This window comes from Penicillium arizonense (assembly GCF_001773325.1).
Source record: "Penicillium arizonense strain CBS 141311 chromosome Unknown PENARI_contig025, whole genome shotgun sequence".
Taxonomy (NCBI): Eukaryota; Fungi; Ascomycota; class Eurotiomycetes; order Eurotiales; family Aspergillaceae; genus Penicillium; species Penicillium arizonense.
Genome location: NW_019173302.1, coordinates 164,741 through 188,572, shown reverse-complemented (window position 1 = coordinate 188,572; position 23,832 = coordinate 164,741). Strand labels below are relative to the sequence as shown.

Below are 23,832 nucleotides of genomic sequence, written 5' to 3'. Positions count from 1 at the left end.
CTGAAAGGCTTAGTGATTATTTTGGTATACAAGCTTCGCCCCACAGTGAAATTCTTCTGAATACGCCCAATAAACTAATCTTTGGGTCATCAGGGTGCTACATACATGACAATCATAATCTTAAATGTCGAGCTAGACCAGTGGCTTATGCCACAAGTCACAGCCTTCTTCAAACCCGATACCGAATACACCAAACACAGCCCGGCAAGTGGGGGCGTGTCAAAAGAGCATGCAACCCGAAACCGAGACGCATTCGCCCACGAGGTGTCTGCAGAAGTTTGACCTAAGCTTATTTCCGTACGAGTCATGTCCTGTTTGTGCACGACTCATGTTTGATAAGAATACCCAGGTGGGACTTTGCGCAGAAATTTAGGGGGAAGCAAGCCACACCTTACAGTAATGTTAAGGATATTTGTAACCCTGCTGATAAAGTCTTCAGCAGGTTCATGGCTATAAACCATTACATACATAGATCACATGGGCTATTCAGACCCGCCCAGTAACCACCGAGATAATTTCAACCTCTAACAAATAAAAGCACAGCCAACCCTACTTCTGCTAAGGATTAGACAAGCATTCAGCTAAACATATATGCTACAAACCATCGGAGCCGCGGGGTGGCAATCGCATTGATTTATATTGTAGTGGTGGAACCGCGTCTCTTCAGTAGAATAGCGGTCTCAGGCGGAGAAATGCCAGGGTCTACTAGCTCAATTTCATCCTACAAGAGAAAAAAAGGCATCCAGACATGCACCCCAAAATGACCACTTTTTTTCGGATTCTTGATTTCATGATACTGTATTCGGCTCTTAGCAGTCAACGCATCAGAGGCCACTCTCTACGTCTACCACCCATCATGAGAGTGGTTGGTTGCATGCTCTCCGTTGATATCGACCCGTCTGCTATGCCAGACTGCCATCGTGCCATCCCCATTTCAAAATATATAGTTATAAATCTCTGAATGGTGCCGGGAGACTGGATACTTTCTTCATAAATCAATACATCAAGGTACAATAGGCGAGATCGAAGACTTATTCATCAGATAACTTCAAGTAGGAGTCCAGACAGAAAGATGAGGTAAGTCTGGGGGCCAATGAACAAATTAAGTGCGCTCACTCTTCTAAATAAGCCAGGTAGAATGCGCGCTATGTAAACAAATTGGAAGAGCAGATAGCTCGATATAGCCCCAAGGACATTCAAAGCAGACTAGATTGATCCCATGGGAATAGGCACGCTGATGAAAAATGTGATTCTGGGCCAACTATAAAATGGGCCCATAAACGACGAACTAGTACAGACGCATCATCAGGCTCCGCATCTACCCCTCAATAACGGTCGGCATTTACTCTAGATCCGCATTCCCTGGTGCCAACGGAGAAATGGATACCACAAGCCTCTTGCAGCATAAACTCTTACGATAATATATTAATACGATAGAAAAGCCGAGAACGGAAGATATTACCTTAACCCCGCACATGTGAGCTGCCTGAAGTGAGAAATATCTCATACAAACTTTACATTATGAGCAAGAAGGCTAAAACAGCCTTATTAAAGAGTCCCGAGCGTCGGTCAGGCGGACATACAGTCATCGTGCATATTGAGGGTCGGAGCGTATACACAGCGTATTCCTAGCGAGCCTGCGGCGATGATGCCTCTTTAGTCTTCACAAACTATAGCTGAAGAACTGCATACTTCCATACATATGCATAGAATAATCTCTGCCACTTCTTTACTGTCCTTTCCGATTCAGGGCTTACCTCTTGCCGCTTTTGATCGCTGAGTACATTTGGGTATGGCCATGGCGATATCCTGAGCTATTCACTAAGCACAGCTTACTGAACCTCAACAGTAGTCCAGCGCCACAGGACTAAGTCAGCTAACTCAGCTCCGCATTTCACCTGTGCGACACCTCAATAAAACAAACCACGCTAGCTCTTTCTACTCAACTCGTCAGACCTCGTGCCTACGTCATTATATTCATGTGGCTGAGCAATATCCAGACCTCAATATTTGGACCTATGATAATGCATTTGTAGCCGACAGACAGTAGAGGGTTTGTGCAATGCGGATAGCAGCCACATCTATATGCCCTTGAACTTGGCAATCATTTTTTAATGCTTTGGTCCCCTTCTCTTGACTATATGAATATTCTTCCTAGGATCAACCTCTGAATTTCTAGATCGAGCTGAAACGGCTGAAGGGACGCATATGAAGCATGAAGCATACATGCGAGTAGAAAAGGTGTTAGTAGCTAGAGTGTGAAGCCTCATTTTATACCCATGGTTTATACACGTGTTTCTAGGTACATAGTCAAAACCCCGTTGTCTTGCATAACGTTGACAGCTAAGACATACATGTTATCTTGGTGTCTTCCCACGCTAAAGCCGATTATTGGGAAGTATGAAAAAGGAAAGGAGCATTCCACAAAATGGATATCGAAAGCGTAATTCATTTAATACTTGGCACAATGTGTCCATTCTTTTCATGGGAATACATTAACACTGCTCGAAAGATATCTCCAATGTAGTGCTAAACGAAGCGCCAAGTAAATGATCTAGTGATTCTAGGCATCAGTGACCAGCTCCAGACTGACATTTACCCCCGACACCCTCATAAAGCGGCAGCGGATTTTAAATCCCCGAAGACCAACCGGTACCTCACCGGTGCCTTGTCGATCTCCCCCGGAAGTAACGGAGAAGACCTACGTGGGGCGGGGTTGGCGCTGATCCTCTCGAACGGTGGAGTCTTCTTCTGCCGCTGTTTTTGCTTTTCGTGCCCAATTTTCATCCACATGCTCAGCTCGTTGAATAATCCTCTCGGCTTGAAATGTCTTTTTCTGAGTTTACTTGCATTGCCAGTGGCTTGGGGCTACCGGAAACTCATATAAAACTCGTTCTAGCGTCTACAAAGTGGATTTCAATGCATAAGACACACTTGTCTTGGCTCCGATGGTTGCATTCATGGCCCCAATGATGATCAGCGCCCCCTTTACCTGCCTCGGTAGAAGCTTCGAATCACATTCACAAAATGTGCTACAAAATGTGTGTTATATAGCATCAATACCAAGTCATACCCCTCTACTTTTCATCCAGCATTCTCGCCTTGCCTCTACTCAATAGAGCAAGAAGATGGCCTTGTCCATTGTCCGCATGGTGCGCCTCGCCCTGGTGGGCTTCATGGCCTTACTGTCAATTGCTTCAGCTCTTCCGGCGGCAGATGTGTCTGTTCGTGCTGTTCCACAGGACCCCAGCACCGATCCGTTCTATCAGCCGCCAGCTGGCTTCGAGTCGAAAGCTCCTGGAACAATCCTGCGCCAGCGAAAGATCAGTGCCTCGTTCTTTGGCTTTATTCCCAACCCTGTGCAGGCGTATCAGCTGCTATACCGCACCACTGCAATCAATGGCTCGGCCATCTCAACCGTGACTACGATCTTCAAGCCGCTCATTGCAAAGAATGATCGTTTCGTGTCTTTCCATACGGCATATGATAGCTCGGCTGTCAAGTGCAACCCTAGTTATAGCTACCAGCTCGGTGCTCCCCAAACCGATTTGATCTCATCGGCGGAGACGTTCATCATTGAGGCATATCTCCTTCTTGGTTATACCGTTGCCTCCCCTGACTACGAGGGACCTGATGCGGCATTTGGCCCAGGTCGCCTCGAAGGAATGGGTGTTTTGGACGGTATCCGTGCCGTGAATAATTTCAAAGACACTCTTGGTCTTAAGAACCCTATGGTTGTTGGCGTTGGCTATTCGGGCGGTGCCCTAGCTACTGGCTGGGCTGCATCCCTGCATCCAAGCTACGCGCCAGAATTGAACGTCAAGGGCTGGGTACAAGGCGGTACCCCGTCGAACCTGACGGGCACCTTGGTTTTCATTGACGACACGGCCTTCGCCGGTTTCCTTCCCACGGCCGTGGTTGGACTTTCCAAACCAAGTGCCTACGGCGCCGAGCTGAACCCAATCCTCAATAGCATCTTGACAGACACGGGCCGTGAGAAACTCGATTTCGCGGCAACACACTGTGCCGTTGAGAATTTGTTCAGCTTTGGTGAAATGTCGCTGTTCAGCACCAATATTCAAAGCCTGGGCCGGGGTCTCCTCACCGAGCCTACCATCCAGTCCGTTATGAATAAAAATACCATGGCTGTCAACAAAGCTGAAACTCCCACGGTACCGGTGTTTGTATATCACGCCACTCAGGACGAGGTCATTCCGTACGCTAATGCTTCGACAATGGTCAACTCCTGGTGTGGTTGGGATGCGAATGTCAAATTCACTACTTATGCTAACGGTGGCCACGCAACCACCGAGCTCATCGCCCTCCCTGATGCTCTTAAGTTTGTGGAGAATGCGTTTGCAGGCAAGACTGCCAGTGGCTGCACCAAGAACACTGAGTTGGCTAGTGTTCTGAACCCAATTGCTCTGGGTGTTTCACTCGAGCCGCTTCTTCTGAAGCTCATTGAAGCGCTGGCTCACTTGGGTAAGCAGGATGCGAATGTCAAGAGTGATACCAAGGTACTCGCTCAGACCATCACCTGATGCACTCACCCCAGAGTTGGTGGCTTTGGCTACATATAAGTCAGACTGATATGTGTTCATGATATATACCCTGTCTGGGTTCACTTTCCTCATCTGGTTCTTTCTTCCTTTGTCCCATTGTGGATACCCCGTCCGTATATTTTGCACAGATGCTTTCGTCAGGATATAATATATATGATCCTTCTGAAGTGGAGACTAAATTTCGAGCTTATCTGGTTGATCTTGAAACGAGTACGGATAGGGTGTGGTTGGGCTACACCAACAATGCTGTTTGTTCCCTTCCGGTCATATTGTGCCTGGTAGTGGAGAAAGAAACAAAGTCCACATATACGACACGTAGATACCCCCGGTGACCCGGCTGTTGGTACCCTCAGAATATCCTAGCTCAACGATTTGCCTATCTGCACAAAATTCCCGGCTAGTGCAGAACGCAGACATTGACGAATCGCGGCCAAGCCTTAGCTCTAGCCGCATCAACTATCGCGCAACGCCCCACTTGGCTTGCAGTAGTATATCTCAGACGTCATCTCTGTGGCGGATCGCATCGAATCTATCAAAAATGGGCATTCATGTCGTCGGACACTCAGTCTATGTGTTCTTCGTTCCATCAAGCGGTTGGCCCTAAGAAAGACTCGGCTATAGACTGGCTAGTTCAAGTGTCCATGTACGTAAGTGGTCTCCATGCCTGCATATCCTCAGCTAGCAAGTCTCACCGATTTTACATTTCATGAATACGTAGTAGCGTCGAAGATATTATAAGTAGATGATATACTTCCTCGCTTCTGCTATCTAGGATAGACGTTTTCCTCAATAAGAACGGTATGTCAAAACAAAGTACTCATTCCTGCTGGACCTTTGCTGATATGCCCATTGCAAAGCAGTTAATCGGAACAAAACAAGCCTGCAGCTCAGGGCGGTCCTCTCCGCCGGCGGAGATGTGCTTAAGGATGTGGCGACAGATCTCCATGTTTCCCGTCACCAGGCCACTGGTCGTCTTGAAACACTTTAGAGATGATTGGTACAATTGCATTCTCCTCTTAAAGGCACCGGGGGTGGAGCTCCAGATACTGGGCTAAGTTCAAGAGTGGTGGAACTTGCCTCTACATAAATTATGACGGGAACTCAATGTCAAGAACTGCGGCGCGTGGGTGACTTGACAGCATTTCGGCCTGGGAGCATAGCCATCCAAATCTATTTTTAAGCCTTTTTAAGACTGTATTTATTCAAATCTGCTGCTGGAGGCTATCTTACTATTTTTCTCGTGCTTGATAGCATCGCAGTTTCTTGACTTTCAAAAGTGTTTCATAAGTATATCTACAAATGCCTGCTCTACTGGTAGCTATAAGCGCGCTAGAAATATCCGATCGTATTTTCAAAGCGTATGAGATTGATATATAAAAATTCTTCCAAATTCGAAATGAGAGGCCTCTAGCTCTTCATTGGTGTGCTCGTAGCTTGTTCGCACTTCTAACGATAGAAGCCAGGTGCCAGATTGTTACGGCGGGAAAACATCATCAAGATAGAGATCAAGCAAGTTGGCACAAGAGTTCTGATGCTGGTTTACTATCAGATCATGTGTCAGGAGGCTAATGTACCTTACTGAAGCTCTACCTACTGCGTCCTCGTGACACATTACGCCTTGAGACTTCCCGGAAGCAAATGACCCTTAGGCCTCAAGACCCTGTGAAAGATATGTACTGAGATAGTAATGTGAGGAGATAAGAAGATGACACAAAGAAACCAGGAAAGACAGGTCATGGATGTTACCCCTGCATAACCCTGGAGATCGCGGTCTATAGATCACCGAAAATGCGGAAAACGCGGAGAAGGTCAGGCCTCCCAGTCACGTATGGGAGACTATGACGTTTTCGACACAGAGCAACAAATCAAGAGAAACCCTGAATATCAACACTGCTTTCTATATATAAATCTATATAAACCCCGGTATGAAACTACAGACATCAGCTGTTGTGATCACATCATGGAGATCAGCCGCTTATCGGGCCAATGCGTACCAGGGAACGGATGCGGGTACGCGACCGTGAACAGTTATGATGTTATGACAGTTAGGATAGCAAAGAGAATATACGAAAGGGAAGAGTAAGAGAATAGGAGAATAGTAGAAATATAGCAAATAGAATATAGCAAACGGCAATAACGTTATGATGTGAAGAACATGAGAACATATGCAAGAGCCTCCTGTGGCGGAGACCGAGTCACCGGGTGTGCGTCACAGAACTAGGTTATCTTATTACACCTCACACCTTACTCTCTCCTCATTGCTTCCCCCTTCTCACTATGTTCTTTTAGTCCCTTAGTCTCCACGCTGTGACTCACCCCCAGAGTTACTCGTTGATGCGGAGAAGCTCTAGAACGTGCTCCGAAGGTCCTAGACCGGAGTTCCAACTTTACTGCGTCTTCATTCGTTAGCGCCTCACTTCAAACATCGTGGATCTGGTGGTTAGCATGGCCTGTAGCACAGGACCCGTCGCTGCCCGATTGCTCCCCTGATAACAGATCCGGTGATAACGCTCCTCTCCGCACGCAGCTCGCACGCAGGGTAGGCAACCATCAGCCATGCTTCGCCCTTTTCATGGCTAACACTGTTAGGGCCCATCATGCATCAGCATCCCCGATCACCGGCGGTGCCTTCATCGGCGCCATCCTTCCCCTCCAGACCGACGACTCGGGACGACGTAGGAGACCAGGACTCTACCCCAAGCTCCCCCACCGTGGATATGGGGTCGAATTCGGCTAGGGGGTTAGGGATAGAGCCCGGATCCCAACCTGAACAGGCGAGGAATGCGGCCCCGGCCAAGGAGGCGTTGGCTCGGTTGAATCAGATAATCTCGGTATGGCCCCCCAGATCGCCCCTCGGGCTTATCAGGACAGTCGGTTGATCGTTGTTGTCGTTGATTGCAGAATTACCACACGAAAGCCGCTCTCATCATCTTGCACTCGCGTGTTGCACTCCCTCCTTCATTCACCAAGGGCTCCGAGTCCCCGAGAGTGAACCGCTGGGTAGGTCACATCCCCACCCTCAGCCCTGCCGGGGCGGCAAGGCCCAGTTGAAGTAACGGGCGCTGACTGTTCAATTCCATCCAGTTTAATGTTGAGATAGAGGATACTGATATACTTCGAGAACCTCTGCGACTTTGGAGGACATGCGACGCCACCGAAAATCGGCCACCGCCCCTCGTTATCGAAACATACCTTGACACGAAAGGGCTCACAAATAACCAGAGTCTGGTCATTCTGGATGAGAACGGGAAGAGATGGGATGTGCGCGAGTCGCTCACGGCACTTCGAGGCCACGCGAAGCCATACCAGTCCGATAGTGACGATATCATTTTGGAGCGATGGAAGATTGAGTTGGGAGGGTCAACGAGCAGACCTCCAGCCGATCTGGGCTCGATATTACCGACTGTGTACAAGAAAAGCATTGTGCTCTTCCGATCCTTGTTCACATACTCCAAGTTTTTGCCTGCGTGGAGATTCTCCAAGCGCAACAAGAAGTCACGGAGAAGCCCAGCTCTTGAGATCAAGTATCGAGTGGTAGATGCAGACGCGCACCGAGATGCTCCTATTGACCATTTGACGGCTCCGTTGAGCGAGGGCAGTGGAAAGGTGGTGGATACCTACAGCTTTGGAGTCACAGAGTCGCCTGCAGGGCCTTTCTCAGTTCAGGTCACGTATCGCACGAATTGTGACTTCCGCGTGGATGATTCAGAGGCTTTGTTGAGCTCGCGGTTCATGGGTGCCGACGACGAGATTTTTCGTCCGTCGTTGCCTTCAGAGGATATTAATCGCCTCAATCCTGAAGTAGGGTCGGTACCGGTAGGAAGAAGGACAGTTGAGAATCCTGACTGCACGCGCGCATACGGGAGTCTGTCAACGTTCCATCAAGTCGGTCCAGCGACGGGGGCAAGCCCTATCTCAGCGTTACGCGCACTCAGAGACTCTGGCGCAACGTCACCTTCTCCAACAGAAACCCCCAAGAAGCTCCTTCCTCCTGCCAAAGTGGTGCCTACTGGCCGAGCCGCGCAAATCGCCGGCGAAAGTGGCCCATCCAGCTTCCCTCGTCGCCCTTCTATTTCCTTCCAACCCTTCAAAGCTCCCCCTCTTTCTGCTTCTCCAGCCCTGGCAGACTCTCCCTTGGGTGCCTCGCCTCGTAACATGTCCTCTCGCATGCAGACGGGCACATCTGCCGATTCACGCTTCATGCCACCTCCTTCTTCGGCCGCTTCTGCGCGCCGACCTCTTTCCATCCCATCCGAACAAGCCATTTCATCCTCCAATTCCGCATCTCCCAAACCAGCTCCTCCTATTTCTCGATACAGCAGCTCCTTCAGTCACAGACGAGGCCGTCTCTCCGCGGGGGCAAACAGACTCGACGACGAGCAGTCGAGCGGCAGAGCGAGTGCTACCTCATCCAATGCTCAGCCGGGATCAGGTCTATTGGCCGAGGCTACTGGAACGAGCGCGGAGTCTATCCACGCAGACGATGAAAACATTTCCGACTTCCTCAAAATGCTTGACTCGAAGAAGGATTTGTTGAAGTCTTCTACTTCGGCATCCATTCAGTCTGGTACCCAGAGACTCTCCTCAACCCAACTTGCTCTGAATCGCTTCCGAGCCATGCGCGACTCCAATGATGTTTTGTCGGATTCCATGTCAGCTTCTATGCAGGGACATCGGCCTTCGATCTCTTCAAGCAAGCAGCTCTCCGGGGTTCCGCCTATGGTCTCGGGCACCTCAATCTCCACAGCATCCTCCCCAGGAAAGCCCATCTCTCCGCACACTCCTCACACCCCTCATACTCCCGCTATTCGTTCTCGGCTGAGCTCCAACAGCGTTGCCGATGATATTGAGACTGATCACCGACGGATTCCTCGTATCGAGCACGACTCTCCGCTGGAAGAGCATCCTAGGATTGAGGGCAACCAGGGTCCTTCTTCTGCTGCCGGTGCTATCGACATTCCTACTTCGCCTCGCGTTTTCTCCCCTGCTTATCGTCGCTCGAGTTCTGCCGCTCAACGCCGGGCGCCAGTCACGGGTGACGATGATGATATCTTCCCCTTCGGTCTGCGCAGCCTCAGTCTCGGGGCCGATGACCGGCCTGCTGTCAGCCCGGAGCCCATCCAGCCACAGAACGAATACGCGAGCTCCGACACTACCACCTACGACGCCCAGAAGGGCCAGCAGTCCTCCATCGAAAGCCCAACCGTGCCCTCTGCACCTACTGGTGGTCGATATCGGGATGGTGCCTCTCTTCGCGGCCAAATGTCCGGACCAACAGGAGCATCCGCTTCCTCAAACCCCCATCTCTACCAGCCTCGCTTTGCCAGCTTCCGCGGTCGAGGAAACTCTGGCGGGCACTCACTAAGCTCTGCATCCAGCAGTCTAGCCCGAGGTGCCAACATCCCACCGCACCTGGTCGAGCGCGATCAAGATCGCGACGGTAACGCCAGCGGAAGCAACAGCGGAAACTCAACCATGGAGATCCGCCGCGGCTCAATGCAACGCCCTGGAACAGGACGTACCTTCTCAGCCCAAGCACCGGAAGACGACGAGCCTCTGCTTTTCGCCATGAGCGACTTTGGTGCCTCGCGCCGCAGCTTAGAGGAGAACCGTGGCAACCACGGCGGTGCCGACTCCGCTGGGGGCTCGCGGCGTGGTAGTGGGAGACGAGGAGCTGGGCTCCCGAACTTCCATATCTGGTGATCTAAATCTCTAAGTCAAGGGTACCTAGATCTACCTATGAATCTACCTAGCACCATGTTTGATTATTCTCTTCACTTCTTTCTTATCCTTACTTCCAACCGCTCAGTTTTCTGTTTATCACCGTTCTATCTCTTTTTTTGTTTCCAGTCTCCACCCCAGTTATGTCTTTCTGCTTCTAAAATGCTTTGTCCTTCTGCGTGCGTCGCTTGCTGTGATAGACTGAATCCCCTAGCTACAGATTGGTTACTGCAATGTGCATAGAGAGTGTCTTTGTTGTTTCTGTGTGTTTGTTCGAATTTGGAGTTTACATGGTTCTGTCTGATTTTATTTTCTTCTCTTCAGATCTCTACGATTGCAAAGTGATCGTGGCAGCTTCTACATGATTGATATGACTTGATGATTATCTGGGATATGCCTGTGCTCCGTCTTACTCTGCCCTTATGGGCTAGATCTGTTTTTGAGTCCAGTGTAATAGTTTCAGTTTGTTGGATTTGATTGAATACAAGTTGAACTCTATTCTTGTCGAGTTAATGCGTAAGTTGCGTGAGTTAGTATAATCATTCCAGTTTGGATTGCTATAAGACATGTAAAACTTCGATTGCATTGTCATCCATTTAACTGGTCTTGCTAAGCACACACCGCAGCTTAAGGCCCACATTGCGTAGATCTCACTAGATCAGGACTGCAGATGCATAGTGGCAGACTTGAAACTCGTCCAATTATCCTCATTATGCATCTTCTGGTGGAGCCATTGTTCTGTGGGCCCGAAGAGCTTCATGCTTCATCGGGTTATGTGTTTCAAACAGTCTTGAGTCTTTCTATAGTCCATGTCTAGTCTCAAAGCAAATGAATATAAAAGTATGTACAAATACTTTATTAACACAGTGTAATGTTGCCACAGCAAACCAAGTGAACGATGAAACAAAAACAGACGCCATGGGTATTAGTACACTCAAATAATTATAGACATATCCCGTATATCCTCCTCGATAGCCGCCCAAGCCCTAGGCAAAAGATTAGCCTGAAGACAATAATTCCCCCCATGATCTCTTCCAAGCATCCACAAACAATTGAGCCCCGTCCACGTCGAACCAAGACTATGAATATAGTATGTAACCATCGTCCCAGGCGGATTCTTCCTCCCCTCCACCTTGTTACCCTGCTTAACAACCGCCGGCCCAAACCTGGCAGCTTTAATAAGCTCCGCTTTGTTCAGGTTATTAACCAGCATGACGGACCCCTGCGGCTCCCCATAGAACAAACTCGGACTGCCCGTCGACTCGATATCCTGCCTCCACGAATTCAACAAACACCTCGTCTGCGCCTCTGAATTCTGATCGTCCAGATGTTTCCGATGACTGAGCGCAATCGCCCCAAGAGGCCCCCTAGCCATCTCCACAGAAAGGAACGTATAAACCCCCAACATCAAATTCTGAAGGTAAACCCCATCCCCATCAAACAAACTTGGAAGCCGGAACCGGGCATTGGAAAACGTCAATATCGTAATCGGACGAGGCTTCGGCATGGACGAAGCCATAGCACGAGTAATCCAAGCAGTGAGGATATCCCCATCACTAACATTCGGTTTGGCATCACCGCCCAGATAAGAGTGCGCAAGTTCGCCCTGGACACGCGTCCGCAAACGCGCGAAAGCCTCCTTAGGGAGGAAAATAGCCCGTAACTCCCAAGAGGGATTAAACATCCTATCCCACAAATTGCGCGAAATAAACTTCGTCTTCGCCATCCCCTTCAACCGCTTCTGATCAAGACCAGGGCCAGCATCATCGGAAAGACCAATCCCATCCAGAATATCTTTCTGCGCGCCCAAGACATCGGGGATGTCTTCTTCTCGACCGGCGAGGATTGACGACCACGCCTGGAGAAGTTCTTTATGGCCTATTTCATCCATGAGGACTTGAGGCCAGCTGATAGCGACGAGAGTTGCATCATTAAAAGAAGTGACATGCAGAAAGATCGGTGGTGCATTCTGGTGGATCATTTCTTCAAGCGTCACTGGGTGGTACGGGCTCGCTGCGAATGAGCGGAAGTCATTGTGACTGATTGGCTGTGTCGTGGGGCCCCTTGTTGGCTGTGGCATGCGACAGACTACGGGGTGCTCTTCGATTCTCATGTCGAAGGTATCATGGCTGAAAGCCACGGCTGGATGGTTATGTGTGAATTCATATGGGGCGTGGATTTCCAGTTTGCCGTTTGGCTGCTTTCTATTAGCCTGTGAATTCCATCTGTGAGAATCACAAGAATCACAAGGAGAGAGAGAGAGAGAGAGAGAGAGAGGGGTGGGTAGGTAGGTGAGTTGGAGTGGAGGGAGAGCGTATATACCTTTGGTCTGAGTCGACCACCTAACTTCCTCCAATTCCCCATATCCAATAAATCAGACAGTGAATCTCGTAACATCTCCGCATCCAGCACATCATTAAAGCGCATGGACCAGCTTATACAATCGCGGTTGAATTTCGTGTCGTCCAGGAGGTGCAGGGGATATGTGACCCCTGGGACATCGTAATAGCGATGCTTTTCCATCATTGCAGAGAAATCATGAATCACCCTACGGGTGATTCGGGGTGATTCGTGGGAAAGGACTTAAGTTATAAGTTATGAGAAGCAAAGATAACTTAAACATCCAAACTAGTGGAAAAAAGGAAAGGAAAAAAAGGGAAAAAGGAGACTAACAAACCAAAAGTCGGATCTCGGTTTGCCGATCACCTCCGGGTCAGGTTCTTCGTTTTGATATCTCGCGGTTTTATATAGTTCGACGTTCTTGCGTACTATCAAGTCAACTTCGTGGACGGTAGCAATTGAACGAGAGGACGACTTGGCTATTCGAGATCTCCAGTCTTAAACGGATCCCTGCAGATCCCGTAGAAATTGCCCTGCAACTAATGGGCGGGTCTGGGATCTACTAGACTCTCGGAGCTTTTAGTGCCCACTTCTCCTGATTTCTTCCGTTCGACCGAGCACAAGTTAAAAGATAATAACTAACTGATTTGAATCATTTGGATATTGACGTTAACATCTTGCAATTGCTCTACTATTGTAAATGTTGGCAAGTGGCCGGGAAATCACAAAGTAGAGAACATGACAGATCATCAACTTCATATCAACCTCGCCTCAAATTATTTTCTCTTAGGCGAAAGTCAATTCGACTCCATCATATTTCCGCGCCATGTGTGACTCCACGCGGCACTATCGATGATCACCATGTGGCTAGCCGGCCACTATTTTGATTTGAGTGGATTACGAGATAGAACGTAAAAACAATTGACTTCGTTACGGATCATGGGCATCCATGAGGCATCTAAATACATTGAACATCCGAATTTTTTTCCCTTCTAACAAACCTCTCCTCACGCTTATGCGATGTAGGTAGAGGCAGACACGTTACCACCACGGCCGGTCCAGTTGACGTGAATGTCCTTGCCCTCGGGGAAGGTCTCGTTGGCGCACTCGGGCTTGATGCGGAAAGTGTGGGCACCGAAGTAGTCACGCTGGGCCTGGAGCAGGTTGGCGGGCAGGTCGCGGGTGCGGTAGCCGTCGTAGAAGCTGAGGGCGGTGGTGAAAGCGGGAGCGGGGATACCCCAGAGAGCAGTCTTGCTGATCACGTTACGCCAGCCGTCCTGGGCGTTGGTGATGGCCTTCAGGAAGAAGTCATCGAAGAGCAGGTTCTCAAGGTCGGGGTTGTTGCGGTAGGCGTTGGTGATGTCCTTCAGGAAGACGGAGCGGATAATGCAACCACCGCGCCACATGAGGGCAATGGAAGGCTTGTTGAGCTTCCAGCCGTACTCCTTGGCGGCCTAGATCGAAAGAAGTTAGATCATGTTAACAGCTTATGGAAAGGAAACCTTACCTCCTGGATGAGCATGAAGCCCTGGGCGTAGGAGATAATCTTGGAGGCATACAGGGCCTGCTCGAGGTCGTTGACAAAGGCATCCTTGTCACCCTCGAACTTGGGGGTAGGGCCGGGGAGGATTTCGCTGGCCGTCTTACGCTCATCCTTGAGGGCAGAGAGACAGCGAGAGAACACAGCCTCGCCGATCAAGGTGACAGGCATACCAAGATCAAGAGCGTTGATGGCAGTCCACTTGCCGGTACCCTTCTGGCCAGCCTTGTCAAGGATCTTCTCAACAAGGGGAGTGCCATCGTTGTCGTTGTAGTAGAGGATATCACGAGTGATCTCGATGAGGAAGGAGTCGAGAACACCATTGTTCCACTTGGCGAAAACATCACCGATCTCCTTGTTGGAGAGCTTGAGACCGCGCTTCAGGATGTCGTAGGCCTGGATGCCGTCAGTAGGGTTTCACCACTTGAAGTTCAAGTAGTCTTACCTCGCAAATAAGCTGCATGTCACCGTACTCAATACCGTTGTGAACCATCTTGACGAAGTGGCCAGCACCCTCGTCACCGACCCAGTCGCAGCAGGCCTCACCGTCAGACTTCGCGGAGATGCTCTGGAAGATCTCCTTGATGAAGGGCCAGGCGGCCTCGTTGCCACCGGGCATGATGGAAGGACCGTAACGGGCACCCTCCTCACCACCGGAGACACCGCTGCCGACAAAGCTGATGCCCTTGCCCTTGAGGTACTGGGTGCGGCGGTTGCTGTCAGGGAAGTGGGAGTTACCACCGTCAATGATGATATCACCTTCCTCGAGGAAGGGGAGGAGGGACTCGATGAAGTCATCGACGGGCTTGCCGGCCATGACGAGGAGCATGATACGACGAGGACGCTTGAGCTTGGCGCAGAACTCCTGGATGGAGTGAGCACCGACGATGGACTTGCCTAATCGGAAAGAAAAATGAGTATTGGCAATCGGACTCTCGTTCTCACTGGAGCTTACCCTTGGCCTCGTTCTCCAGGAAACGGTCAACCTTGGCAGTTGTGCGGTTGTAGGCGCAAACGGTGTAGCCGTGGTCAGCAACGTTCATGATCAGGTTCTGACCCATAACGGCCAGACCGATGAGGCCGAAATCAGCACTGGGAACGATGTGCGCCGGAGCGCCGACATTGATGCCGGCGAGACGGGCGCTATAGTCAGCGAACAATGTCTCTTGTCAATAGCTGGGTAAACATCTCAGAAGGAGAAGAAGAGAAGAAGAGAAGAAGAGAAGGAGCTCAATCCGTGGGGTTCCGAAGGTGACCGCACTGCGAAATCTCCGTGGTATCATCTTGCGAGGTAGCTATACAGATTATATATAGAGCTCCCGCATGACGTTTGAGCAACATTGGGGATGCATGCGCTCCGTTCTGCAATACGCAGGGTGTGTAACCACGATGATGTCGGGATGGAGGGGTAGTGGGTAGAGGGTAGAGGGTAGAGGGGCAGATCAGAATAGCAGAGGGGGGAACTCACACAGCCTGGTCAGCCATGATTATTAGATGTGAAGATAAAGAGGATGGAGAGAAAGATGAAGTTGTAGAGTGGGATGAAGAAGTTAAAGAGGGGGATTTCAATGACCGGCTGACGGAGCAACTCTTCCGTCATCTGGTGGGACTTTGGGGGGGGTAACGCGGTACCTCAACATCCTAACTGTCTCCGGTGTAGCGCCAAGTATCCGGTACAGGAGCAGAGTCGTCCGAGTCTCAGTCCACTCGGCTTCTGTTCGGATTTGCGCAATTCCGCTAGTTACTCTTTCTCCGTTCTATACAGTACAGACTATAATACTCAAAAACGTTGAATTATATGCGATTATGCCTGCATGCAGCTTATACTTCTCTACGGGAGCGGGGCATGGAGGGGTAGCAACGTCAATTGAATGTAATGAGTTGTAGGAAGTTGCTTATAAAGTGCGCGAATAGTGGGACAAACGTATCCGAGTCTCCCACGCTTTCCACATATCGGTGAACAGTTCAGGTGAAGGTCGACGGAGAAACTCTTCACTTGCCGACACACAGCCATAACCGGCTTCATTGCCACTAGGCTGAAAGCAGCCTAGGGTGGGGGTGTCAGGGTGACTCAGCATGAGGTCGAGGCTGATTATGTCATGATTAAGTCAAGAAGCTTGACATCATGTGACAGCATGACACTTTTGTAGGTCATGTGATACTACAGGGGCCGAAAGGGCCCAGAACCGCTGTCCGCGGTCAATCGCATCGAAGATCTTTCCGGTCTACTTTTGCTCAACATTTCACAGTGAAAGCGCTGACACCTGACTTGACTAATAACATCACATCCATTTCAAGTGCTTCTGTGCTTCTCTTCGGGTGCCTTTCCTCAAGGTTCGGGTCCTGTCTCAAGTGACGTCTGGCGAATGACTGCGGCGTCAGTCAGGCCCTGAAGGTACGTTGCGCTTGCTACTTGCACATCGCACACTTGTTTCTCTTTCTTCCGACACCCCGTTCATCATGTCCTTTCCGCCTCCTCCAGGTCTCAAACAGACTCCCTCGTCACTTCCGCCTCGGCCACCTCCATCTTCCAACGTCGCGCAGCCACCAAGCAATGGCGGCAAACCTCGCCCAGGCTATAATGCGTTCACTGCATTCCAGCCGCGCACCGTAGCCTCCAGTCAGCCATATCGCACGAACAGCCCGGCAGTCTCGGCTCCAGTCGCACCCGCTGCGTATGCGGCCCCTGCCAGCTACAGTGCCCACTATCAACAACCACCCCAGGCATACCAGAGCGGGCCTTCTTACTACGGACAGCCCCAATACACTGAACCCACATACGGTCCGACTGTCCCACACATCCCCAACCCTTTCGGGTCCACACCAACCCCGACCTCGGGGTACCAACGGAATGGTCGCGATGCTGCATTCGACCCCGAGACCGAGGCTCAAATCGCGCAATGGCAGAGTGCCTACTCCAACCCCACTGACGACTCTTCCGGTAAACGCCAGGGCGCCCAACTCGGATCAGGCGTGAATACAGGTGCTGGAACTCCCACAGTCGGTACTAGTACTCCTGTCCCGCAAACCGAATCGCAGAAAACAGTTGTTCGATCGGGTGGTGGAGAAACATGGACCGATAATACTCTTTTAGAATGGGACCCGGCCCATTTCCGTCTCTTTGTTGGTAATCTGGCAGGTGAAGTCACGGACGACTCTCTGCTCAAGGCATTTGCTCGCTACCCGTCGGTTCAAAAGGCTCGTGTGATTCGGGAGAAGCGAACCCAGAAGAGCAAGGGATTCGGATTTATCAGCTTCAGCGACGGTGATGATTATTTCAAGGCCGGACGAGAGATGCAAGGCAAATATATCGGATCGCACCCAATCTTGCTGCGTCGAGCCACTACAGAAGTCCGCCCAGCCACAGGTGGCAAGAATGGAAAGAAAACTGGTGGTGGTAAGAAGGGAGGCCAGGCTGGCGGCAAGGTCAAGCATGATGGCGTCAAGAAGTCGGGAAAGACAAAGGGAGGCTTGAAGATCCTGGGATAACCGCATGCAAGCCAACCCGCGTTAAGTAGAATTGAGATACCGCAACCTTGAATAATTAAATAAAACAAACCAATTCTAAATTTAAATGTACAAAATCAAGATCACGTATAGTGCAACGTTTCAGGGAAGTGTACGGAGGTATAGCTCAGGTACCCACTTCCCCAGCCCCCCATGAAAAACACATGGCTGGGGAAAAAAATACTACAGTTTATAACGTGGAACATTCCCATTTCTATTCTCCCTTTATCCCCTGATTCCACATTCCTCTCCTAGAATTTTCTCGAAGGAGAATCGGCCCTACAAGCTGGCCGTATACTCCAAGTGTATACTACACAAGGCCTTGGTGCCCTACACACCAATTGAGATACCACGATCTCTCTGTGTTACTCTGCCCTGCTTCGCTCTGCCTTGCTTTTCTCTCTTTTATCGGCCTTACGAGCAACGATCCAAACGTCCACATAGTCCTCACATACATTATTGACCGAACAACCACCTCTCTACGACAATCTCAGATTGTCCCCACCCAAAATGGTCAAGCGCAACATCACCATCGCAATCATCATCATCGTCCTCTTCCTCATCCTCGCCATTGCCGGCTTCGCTATCTATGCTGTGAACAACCATGTTTCCTTTTTCTCTAAGAAGAAGGGCGATGAGGAGAGTGTTGAAGGTGGTGGGTGATAAGGCTGGGTAGCGGCATCCGCTCCCAACCACAACTACAACCTACATACACATCCACGTCTACCTACATCTACCACTACACAACATTTCCGCGACACGATACCCTTTTTTATGATGACGAGACCGAGCTTTTCTTTTCTTTTTTCATTTTCATTTTTTTTTTTTTTTTCATGAAACATGTTGACTTTGTACAATTTCTTTTGGTTTGGGGGGTGGATCGGGTACATACATTGCTGTTGTATCTTTGAGTTCTTGGAGTTGAGGGTTCTTCTGTTTATTTTCTTCTTCTTTTCTCGAATGTACTTTGACGATGACTTGATCGGATGCACATTATTTTATTTTGACATTATGAACATGATGCCTATGTCTGTTGATAGTATCCATGGATGAAGATAGCCTTAGTTATGAAAGCTTATGTTCAAATTGCTGAATTCAAACCTTACTCACAACTAGTTATTACAACAAGAAATCTAGCAATGGGATAAAAATCAAATGCATTCGCTCCAGGGTATATTTCTACCCACCCAAACTATGAAAACATCCCACCACCAGTAACCTAACATACAAGAAAAAGAGTAATAATACCGCAACCAGAACGCCAATGATAGAACTACGCTCAAAATGTATAACTCAATAGCTCTTGAGCACGAAGAGCTGTAGCAATATGCCAAGGCAGAGTGTTACCCTGCACACAGCGAATACCCTTGACACGAGCAAGAGTCGCCATATCCCGATACATGCTGAGGGTATCCTTCAAGACATTATCGTGGGCAGGAGGAGGACGGGGGGAATAGATGAGGTTAACAGCTAGTGCAAAGACGCCGTCACCGTCGTTAGCGCTTTTGCGGCGGAGGAGATACCCGCTTGATAGGGCGGGACGGAAATCAGTGAGGTGGGCTGAGCTGTTGAGGCGGTGGGATAGGACTGCTAGCCAGGATTCGTCGCATATATCAGTCAGGACGGCTTCGGAGTCTGTCTCGAGGGACATGTCTGTTGGGGTTGGGGCGTTGTAGGTTGTTGGGCCACCGCTGCTTGGTGTTGCTGCGTTGCCGGATTGTTCAGGGGATGCGACGCTGTTGCTGGGGTTGGGGGTTGAAACGGGAGTTGAGGAGGATAGGGGGTTGAAAACAGCCATTGGTATTGGGGGAATGGGGGGTTCGAGTATTAAATCTGGGATTGCGTTGACGGAGAGGATGGCCAGTTCCAATGAGCCGGGTCGTGATTTGTTGTATTGGTCTGCGAAACTGGTCCATGCTGCGAGGTTGTCAGCAATTTAGTCTTGGGATCTCATCCTAGGATACGTACCTTCGACTTCATCGGATTCCATGGGCTCCGTGGCCACAAGTTGAACTTTCCATCGTGCTTGGATCTTTTCCATGATGTGTTTCGTCGTAGCCCAGATTTCATTCCTCACTTCGGAGATCGGCCGGGTGGCACTCGACTGGCGATACTTGAGGCAATAAGACACGGTCCTTTGGATAGATCCAGGCACATCGGACCAAGCCACGGATATCCAGCGTTGGTCTAGACTCCTGGAACAGGCAATATGAAGGCTTCGTCCATCCTGGAGCGGCGAAGCCCTTTCAGGCGCAAGTCGAAAGCTAATGGCTCTTGGGAGAGGATCGGCTAGACACATCGGTGGCGTACAAAGCAAAGAACTTGTATCAGCCTCTCTTGGACGACATCGACCGTACACCTCCAGGGCCAAATTCAAATAGTCTGCCTGGGAAGGCACAACCATCGTTTCACTCGACATGACAAATTCCATCGGGATGATCTGCAGAACAAGCTCATTGACAGGCCGGACCTGTCGGCGCTCCGAATCGACCAACAATTGTTGGAAAAGGTGCCAGAAGGCGGAACAAATATCAGCCAGTGCCGCAGTATGAGTAAAGGGGTTGATGATATAGACGACGCAGTTCTCAGCCGTGGGTGGGGATTGGGAGAGCTCCGCTCCAAGCTCCTCGCACATGTCCTTCAGGATTAGCATCATAGACTCGTAACTGGATGGTTCCGACTGCCATGACTTCAACCCCGTTTCGAATCCCACAGAATCGTCTCCGCGAGTGTGGCTTCCAAGGCTGCAGCTTTGATAAAGAAGACCAAACCGTCTCAAAAACACAGCTGCTGCTTGCGAGGCAGCCTGTGGGTGGATGCAATATGCGGAGATATTCTTTGGCCCATGAGCTGGCTCAAGGCCAAATGTCTCCCAGAAGTCAATAGCGGGAGGAAGAGCTTCTAGGTACTCTTTGCCCCGACGGACACGTACGTGGGGTGCAGGTAACCTTGCAATGAAACCTCTGGGGACATCCTTAGGTGGCGCTGGATATTGTGGCGGCTGTTGTTGCGGATGGTTTGCAGTGAATTCGTCTTGCAGTGAGGTGTATCTTTTGAAGTCCAGTTTCGCGACTTCACCCGGAAATTCGGTATGGTCGAGAGTTTGTAACAAAGACTGGCTTTCGAGGTTGACGGGACCAATCTGCTCATCCAGTGGGTGCTTCAGAGATGATTGTGTAATTTGCTCAACCAGAAGCTGGGCAATTTGAAGTTGATCTTCGCGGAGAAGAAGGACCGGGTTTTGTTGGGACTGCAACGCAGAAAAGTAGCCAGTCAGGGTCCAATCCGAAAAATTGGCAAGGAAATTGCCCAGGAACGTAAAATTCTCCGCTTTCAGTGCGGGATTTGCTTCTGTGGTAATCAATTGCTTCTCTGGAGATGCAGCAGACATGGTTTCGGTTTCTGAAGGAGCACGCTTTCGCTTCAAAGAAGGTATTAAGGCCAGAGTAGACGGTGTTGGAGCGTGTTCTGGCATGACTTCCGCACTTTCGTCGCTGCTGTCATCACTGTCACTGCCTGAAACCGAGGCTGATCTCGGACCTTGTTTTATTTGGATCAGAGACGAATTGGCTCTGCTGCGTTCTTTGGCGGCAGCAGTTGTATTAGCACCGCTTCTATTGCGGTGTGGTAGGCCAATTGTAGGTATCGCAGATGTTTGTTCCGATGTGTCTGATGGGCCACCAGCTGAGAACCAGAATTTTCCAGCTGTTCCATACTTTTGATCCCAGTCGCGAAGTTTCTTTTCAAACGTCACTGGATGGTAATGTCCTTGGCCATGAATATCAGTAGAACTCCCGCCGTCATTGGTCTCGGGTTCTGGGAATAGGATCTTTTTGACTTCTATTGGGCTTAACGGTGGGCTGATTGTTTGACCTGTCCGATCTGTAGGCGAATGAGCCCCTCTCTCCTCGAGAGGTGGCTCATTGGGTTGTGGGCCTTCTTGCTGCATTGGAGAGACATGTGCCTCCGTTTCGGAATGATTTGGGATTTCCAGTGGCGGGTCGGGAGATGGCTTTGCATCAATCATAGTTTCGTCCTCCAGACCAGGTGGACCATGAGATGCTTGGATGATTTCCTGTGGTTGCTCCACATCCTCATCACCCATGCCTTCAAAGTCGGGGTCATCAAAGAAGCTGAAATCAGCATCGGTGATCCCCTTCGACCCAAAGTCTCTGTCGTTCATCTCTCCAAAGAGATCTTCCTCGTCACTTGCATCATATCGGCCGGTGCCAACACCAATGCCGTTACCAGGTGATAGCCCAGATCCTGATGCATTCCTTTGAGGATTTCGTGGGGTTGCGTTAGGTAGTCCGAAGTCAGAATCTTCAGCGAATGCCTCGGATGGATTTGGATTGTTCATGCCAATTGCTGCAGCTCCATCTGGAGGGGTTGGATAAACAAGATTTGTGGTTTGCAAATCAGGATATTGCGCAATTCGAGATAAGCTCTCTATACTTTCCGGATGGTCAGCTTTGGGTGATGGCGACATTTCCTGATCCTTTATTTGACGCTCTTGTGGGAAATGAATGTTTTGAACTCGGTGGTCTAGCTTGAGAGAGCTCGCCTGTGAAGACCAACGCTCTGCGAAATCTAGAGGGTCCTCGAGAAGGGGCATCTGGGTTTCGAAGGTGGTAGTCGATGAACTAGCCCTCCTGAAACAAAATCTAGCAGGCCAAAGCATGCGTTTCAGCGGTAATGCAGATTGACCATCGTCACTCTGCCGCCATGCTTCCCCAGCAAGCCTTGCGTAGAATGCCTCCCAGACCTCTATTTCAACCCAGGGTTCTTCCTCAACCGAGTCAATCTGCAAGCCAAGATTCCGCAACCACTGTACAACATCCAGCTTCCACTGCATTCGTTTTGCGGACACATCCCCGGGGGTGGGATATCCTGGAGAAGGAACGGTAGACGCGTCAATATTTGCAGTGACAAGCCGGGCGATAGTTCCATTGGGGCATAGCCAAAGATCGATTCCAGGCTGCATGCTGAGTAGATCTGCGACGTCATCTCGGGACGACAGTCGCATGATACCAGTTTGTGGTACAGTCTGGGCGGAAATAGTTATTGTTCCGCCCACAGTGAGCTGAACATTCAAGGTTGTCAAGCATGAACTGGAGAAGATGCTCTCGTTATCAACGTGTGGACTTTCATAGCCCATTTTCTCCACTGCGGTGAAGAGAGTGCGCGACCCGAGCGGTAAAGCGCCATGACGTCGAACTAGCTGGAGGCTGATTGAACCTGTAACTGCAGAGATAAAAGCAGCGTATATGCCCGCTGAGTTGATGAGCCCATCTTGGCGTCGAGGTGGAGCTTGCCCTTGGGATGGTCGTGGCTGCCCAGATTGGGTACCCTGACCCTGGTTGTCGGACAGGCCCTTCACCAAGTCCAGCGCGGTGACACTTCCCGAGGCACCAACTACATAGAGATTAGAAACAGCACAAAAAAGAATATAAGAACTGTCTATATACATACCTTTCAAAGTTGTTGAGCCGACAACGATTTTATTGTTCTCTTCGCCACTCAGATAGAGGGGATTCAGACTTTCAAAGTCAGGGGTATGGGAGAATACCCAAAGCCCCAAACGCCTTGGTGATGACGCCAGGCAATTCAAACTTCTCAGTCGAGCCTCTAGATCCTTGAGACGACTCAAATGCTTCAAGATCGTGTAGCCATTAGCGGGGCCTTCTTGTGGCTGATTTGTGCCACGAGAGTCTTCTGTGTAAATCCTCCAGTAGATATTGGAGAAGCCATCCTGATAAGACGCGTCAGTATACATACAAACGTGTATCAGCTGATGCGGCGCTCACAATAAGATGTATGTTGGTGTTTGCGCCCCCAGGGAAGTCCATAATTCAACAGTCGCGGACAGCCCCGAAAGCCTTTAAAGATAGAAGAAAAAATATCGCAACTGACTCTGGAATTCATTTCCAGTTGGTCGCATAGTCTGTGGCGAAGACGACAAGCTCATAGCCGAGAGATCAACAAGCGAATATATCAGCGGCCGAAGCCATGATGGGAAGCAAAGATGTGACACTTGAGATGTTCTAGAATGTGAGAGATGATTTTGTAACTGAAGCATGAAGCAATCAGGTCTTCGACTTCTGTTGAAGTTGGAATTCCGGGGGACGTTCGGCCAGGGACACTCGGGCCAATCACCGACAC

The 23,832-nt window shown here is 50.0% G+C and overlaps 7 protein-coding genes across 7 annotated transcripts; 4 read left to right on the top strand and 3 right to left on the bottom strand.

The window, feature by feature from the left end:
- Positions 1-3,128: 3,128 nt before the first annotated feature.
- On the top strand, positions 3,129-4,541 carry PENARI_c025G02712 (uncharacterized protein; the record flags this gene model as incomplete). The annotated part of the gene is made up of 1 exon (XM_022635782.1): positions 3,129-4,541. The coding sequence occupies one exon, from the start codon at positions 3,129-3,131 to the stop codon at positions 4,539-4,541; it is 1,413 nt and encodes a 470-aa protein (XP_022484327.1).
- A 2,593-nt stretch (positions 4,542-7,134) lies between these two features.
- PENARI_c025G06807 (uncharacterized protein) lies at positions 7,135-10,265 on the top strand (the record flags this gene model as incomplete). Its single annotated transcript, XM_022635832.1, has 4 exons — positions 7,135-7,237; positions 7,314-7,393; positions 7,464-7,562; positions 7,647-10,265. 4 exons carry the CDS (start codon positions 7,135-7,137, stop codon positions 10,263-10,265), a joined length of 2,901 nt encoding a protein of 966 aa, XP_022484364.1.
- A 952-nt stretch (positions 10,266-11,217) lies between these two features.
- Positions 11,218-12,396, bottom strand: PENARI_c025G00828 (uncharacterized protein; the record flags this gene model as incomplete). Its single annotated transcript, XM_022635762.1, has 3 exons — positions 11,218-11,269; positions 11,334-11,362; positions 11,416-12,396. 3 exons carry the CDS (start codon positions 12,394-12,396, stop codon positions 11,218-11,220), a joined length of 1,062 nt encoding a protein of 353 aa, XP_022484329.1.
- Positions 12,397-13,636: 1,240 nt separating this feature from the next.
- Positions 13,637-15,648, bottom strand: PENARI_c025G06394 (NADP(+)-dependent, decarboxylating phosphogluconate dehydrogenase; the record flags this gene model as incomplete). Its single annotated transcript, XM_022635825.1, has 5 exons — positions 13,637-14,077; positions 14,131-14,559; positions 14,609-15,060; positions 15,119-15,306; positions 15,632-15,648. 5 exons carry the CDS (start codon positions 15,646-15,648, stop codon positions 13,637-13,639), a joined length of 1,527 nt encoding a protein of 508 aa, XP_022484350.1.
- A 975-nt stretch (positions 15,649-16,623) lies between these two features.
- On the top strand, positions 16,624-17,652 carry PENARI_c025G10812 (RNP domain protein; the record flags this gene model as incomplete). The annotated part of the gene is made up of 1 exon (XM_022635866.1): positions 16,624-17,652. The coding sequence occupies one exon, from the start codon at positions 16,624-16,626 to the stop codon at positions 17,650-17,652; it is 1,029 nt and encodes a 342-aa protein (XP_022484323.1).
- Positions 17,653-18,180: 528 nt separating this feature from the next.
- Positions 18,181-18,320, top strand: PENARI_c025G05376 (uncharacterized protein; the record flags this gene model as incomplete). Its single annotated transcript, XM_022635811.1, has 2 exons — positions 18,181-18,264; positions 18,315-18,320. 2 exons carry the CDS (start codon positions 18,181-18,183, stop codon positions 18,318-18,320), a joined length of 90 nt encoding a protein of 29 aa, XP_022484342.1.
- A 629-nt stretch (positions 18,321-18,949) lies between these two features.
- On the bottom strand, positions 18,950-23,519 carry PENARI_c025G11565 (uncharacterized protein; the record flags this gene model as incomplete). The annotated part of the gene is made up of 4 exons (XM_022635870.1): positions 18,950-19,587; positions 19,639-23,085; positions 23,143-23,422; positions 23,478-23,519. 4 exons carry the CDS (start codon positions 23,517-23,519, stop codon positions 18,950-18,952), a joined length of 4,407 nt encoding a protein of 1,468 aa, XP_022484368.1.
- Positions 23,520-23,832: the final 313 nt, after the last annotated feature.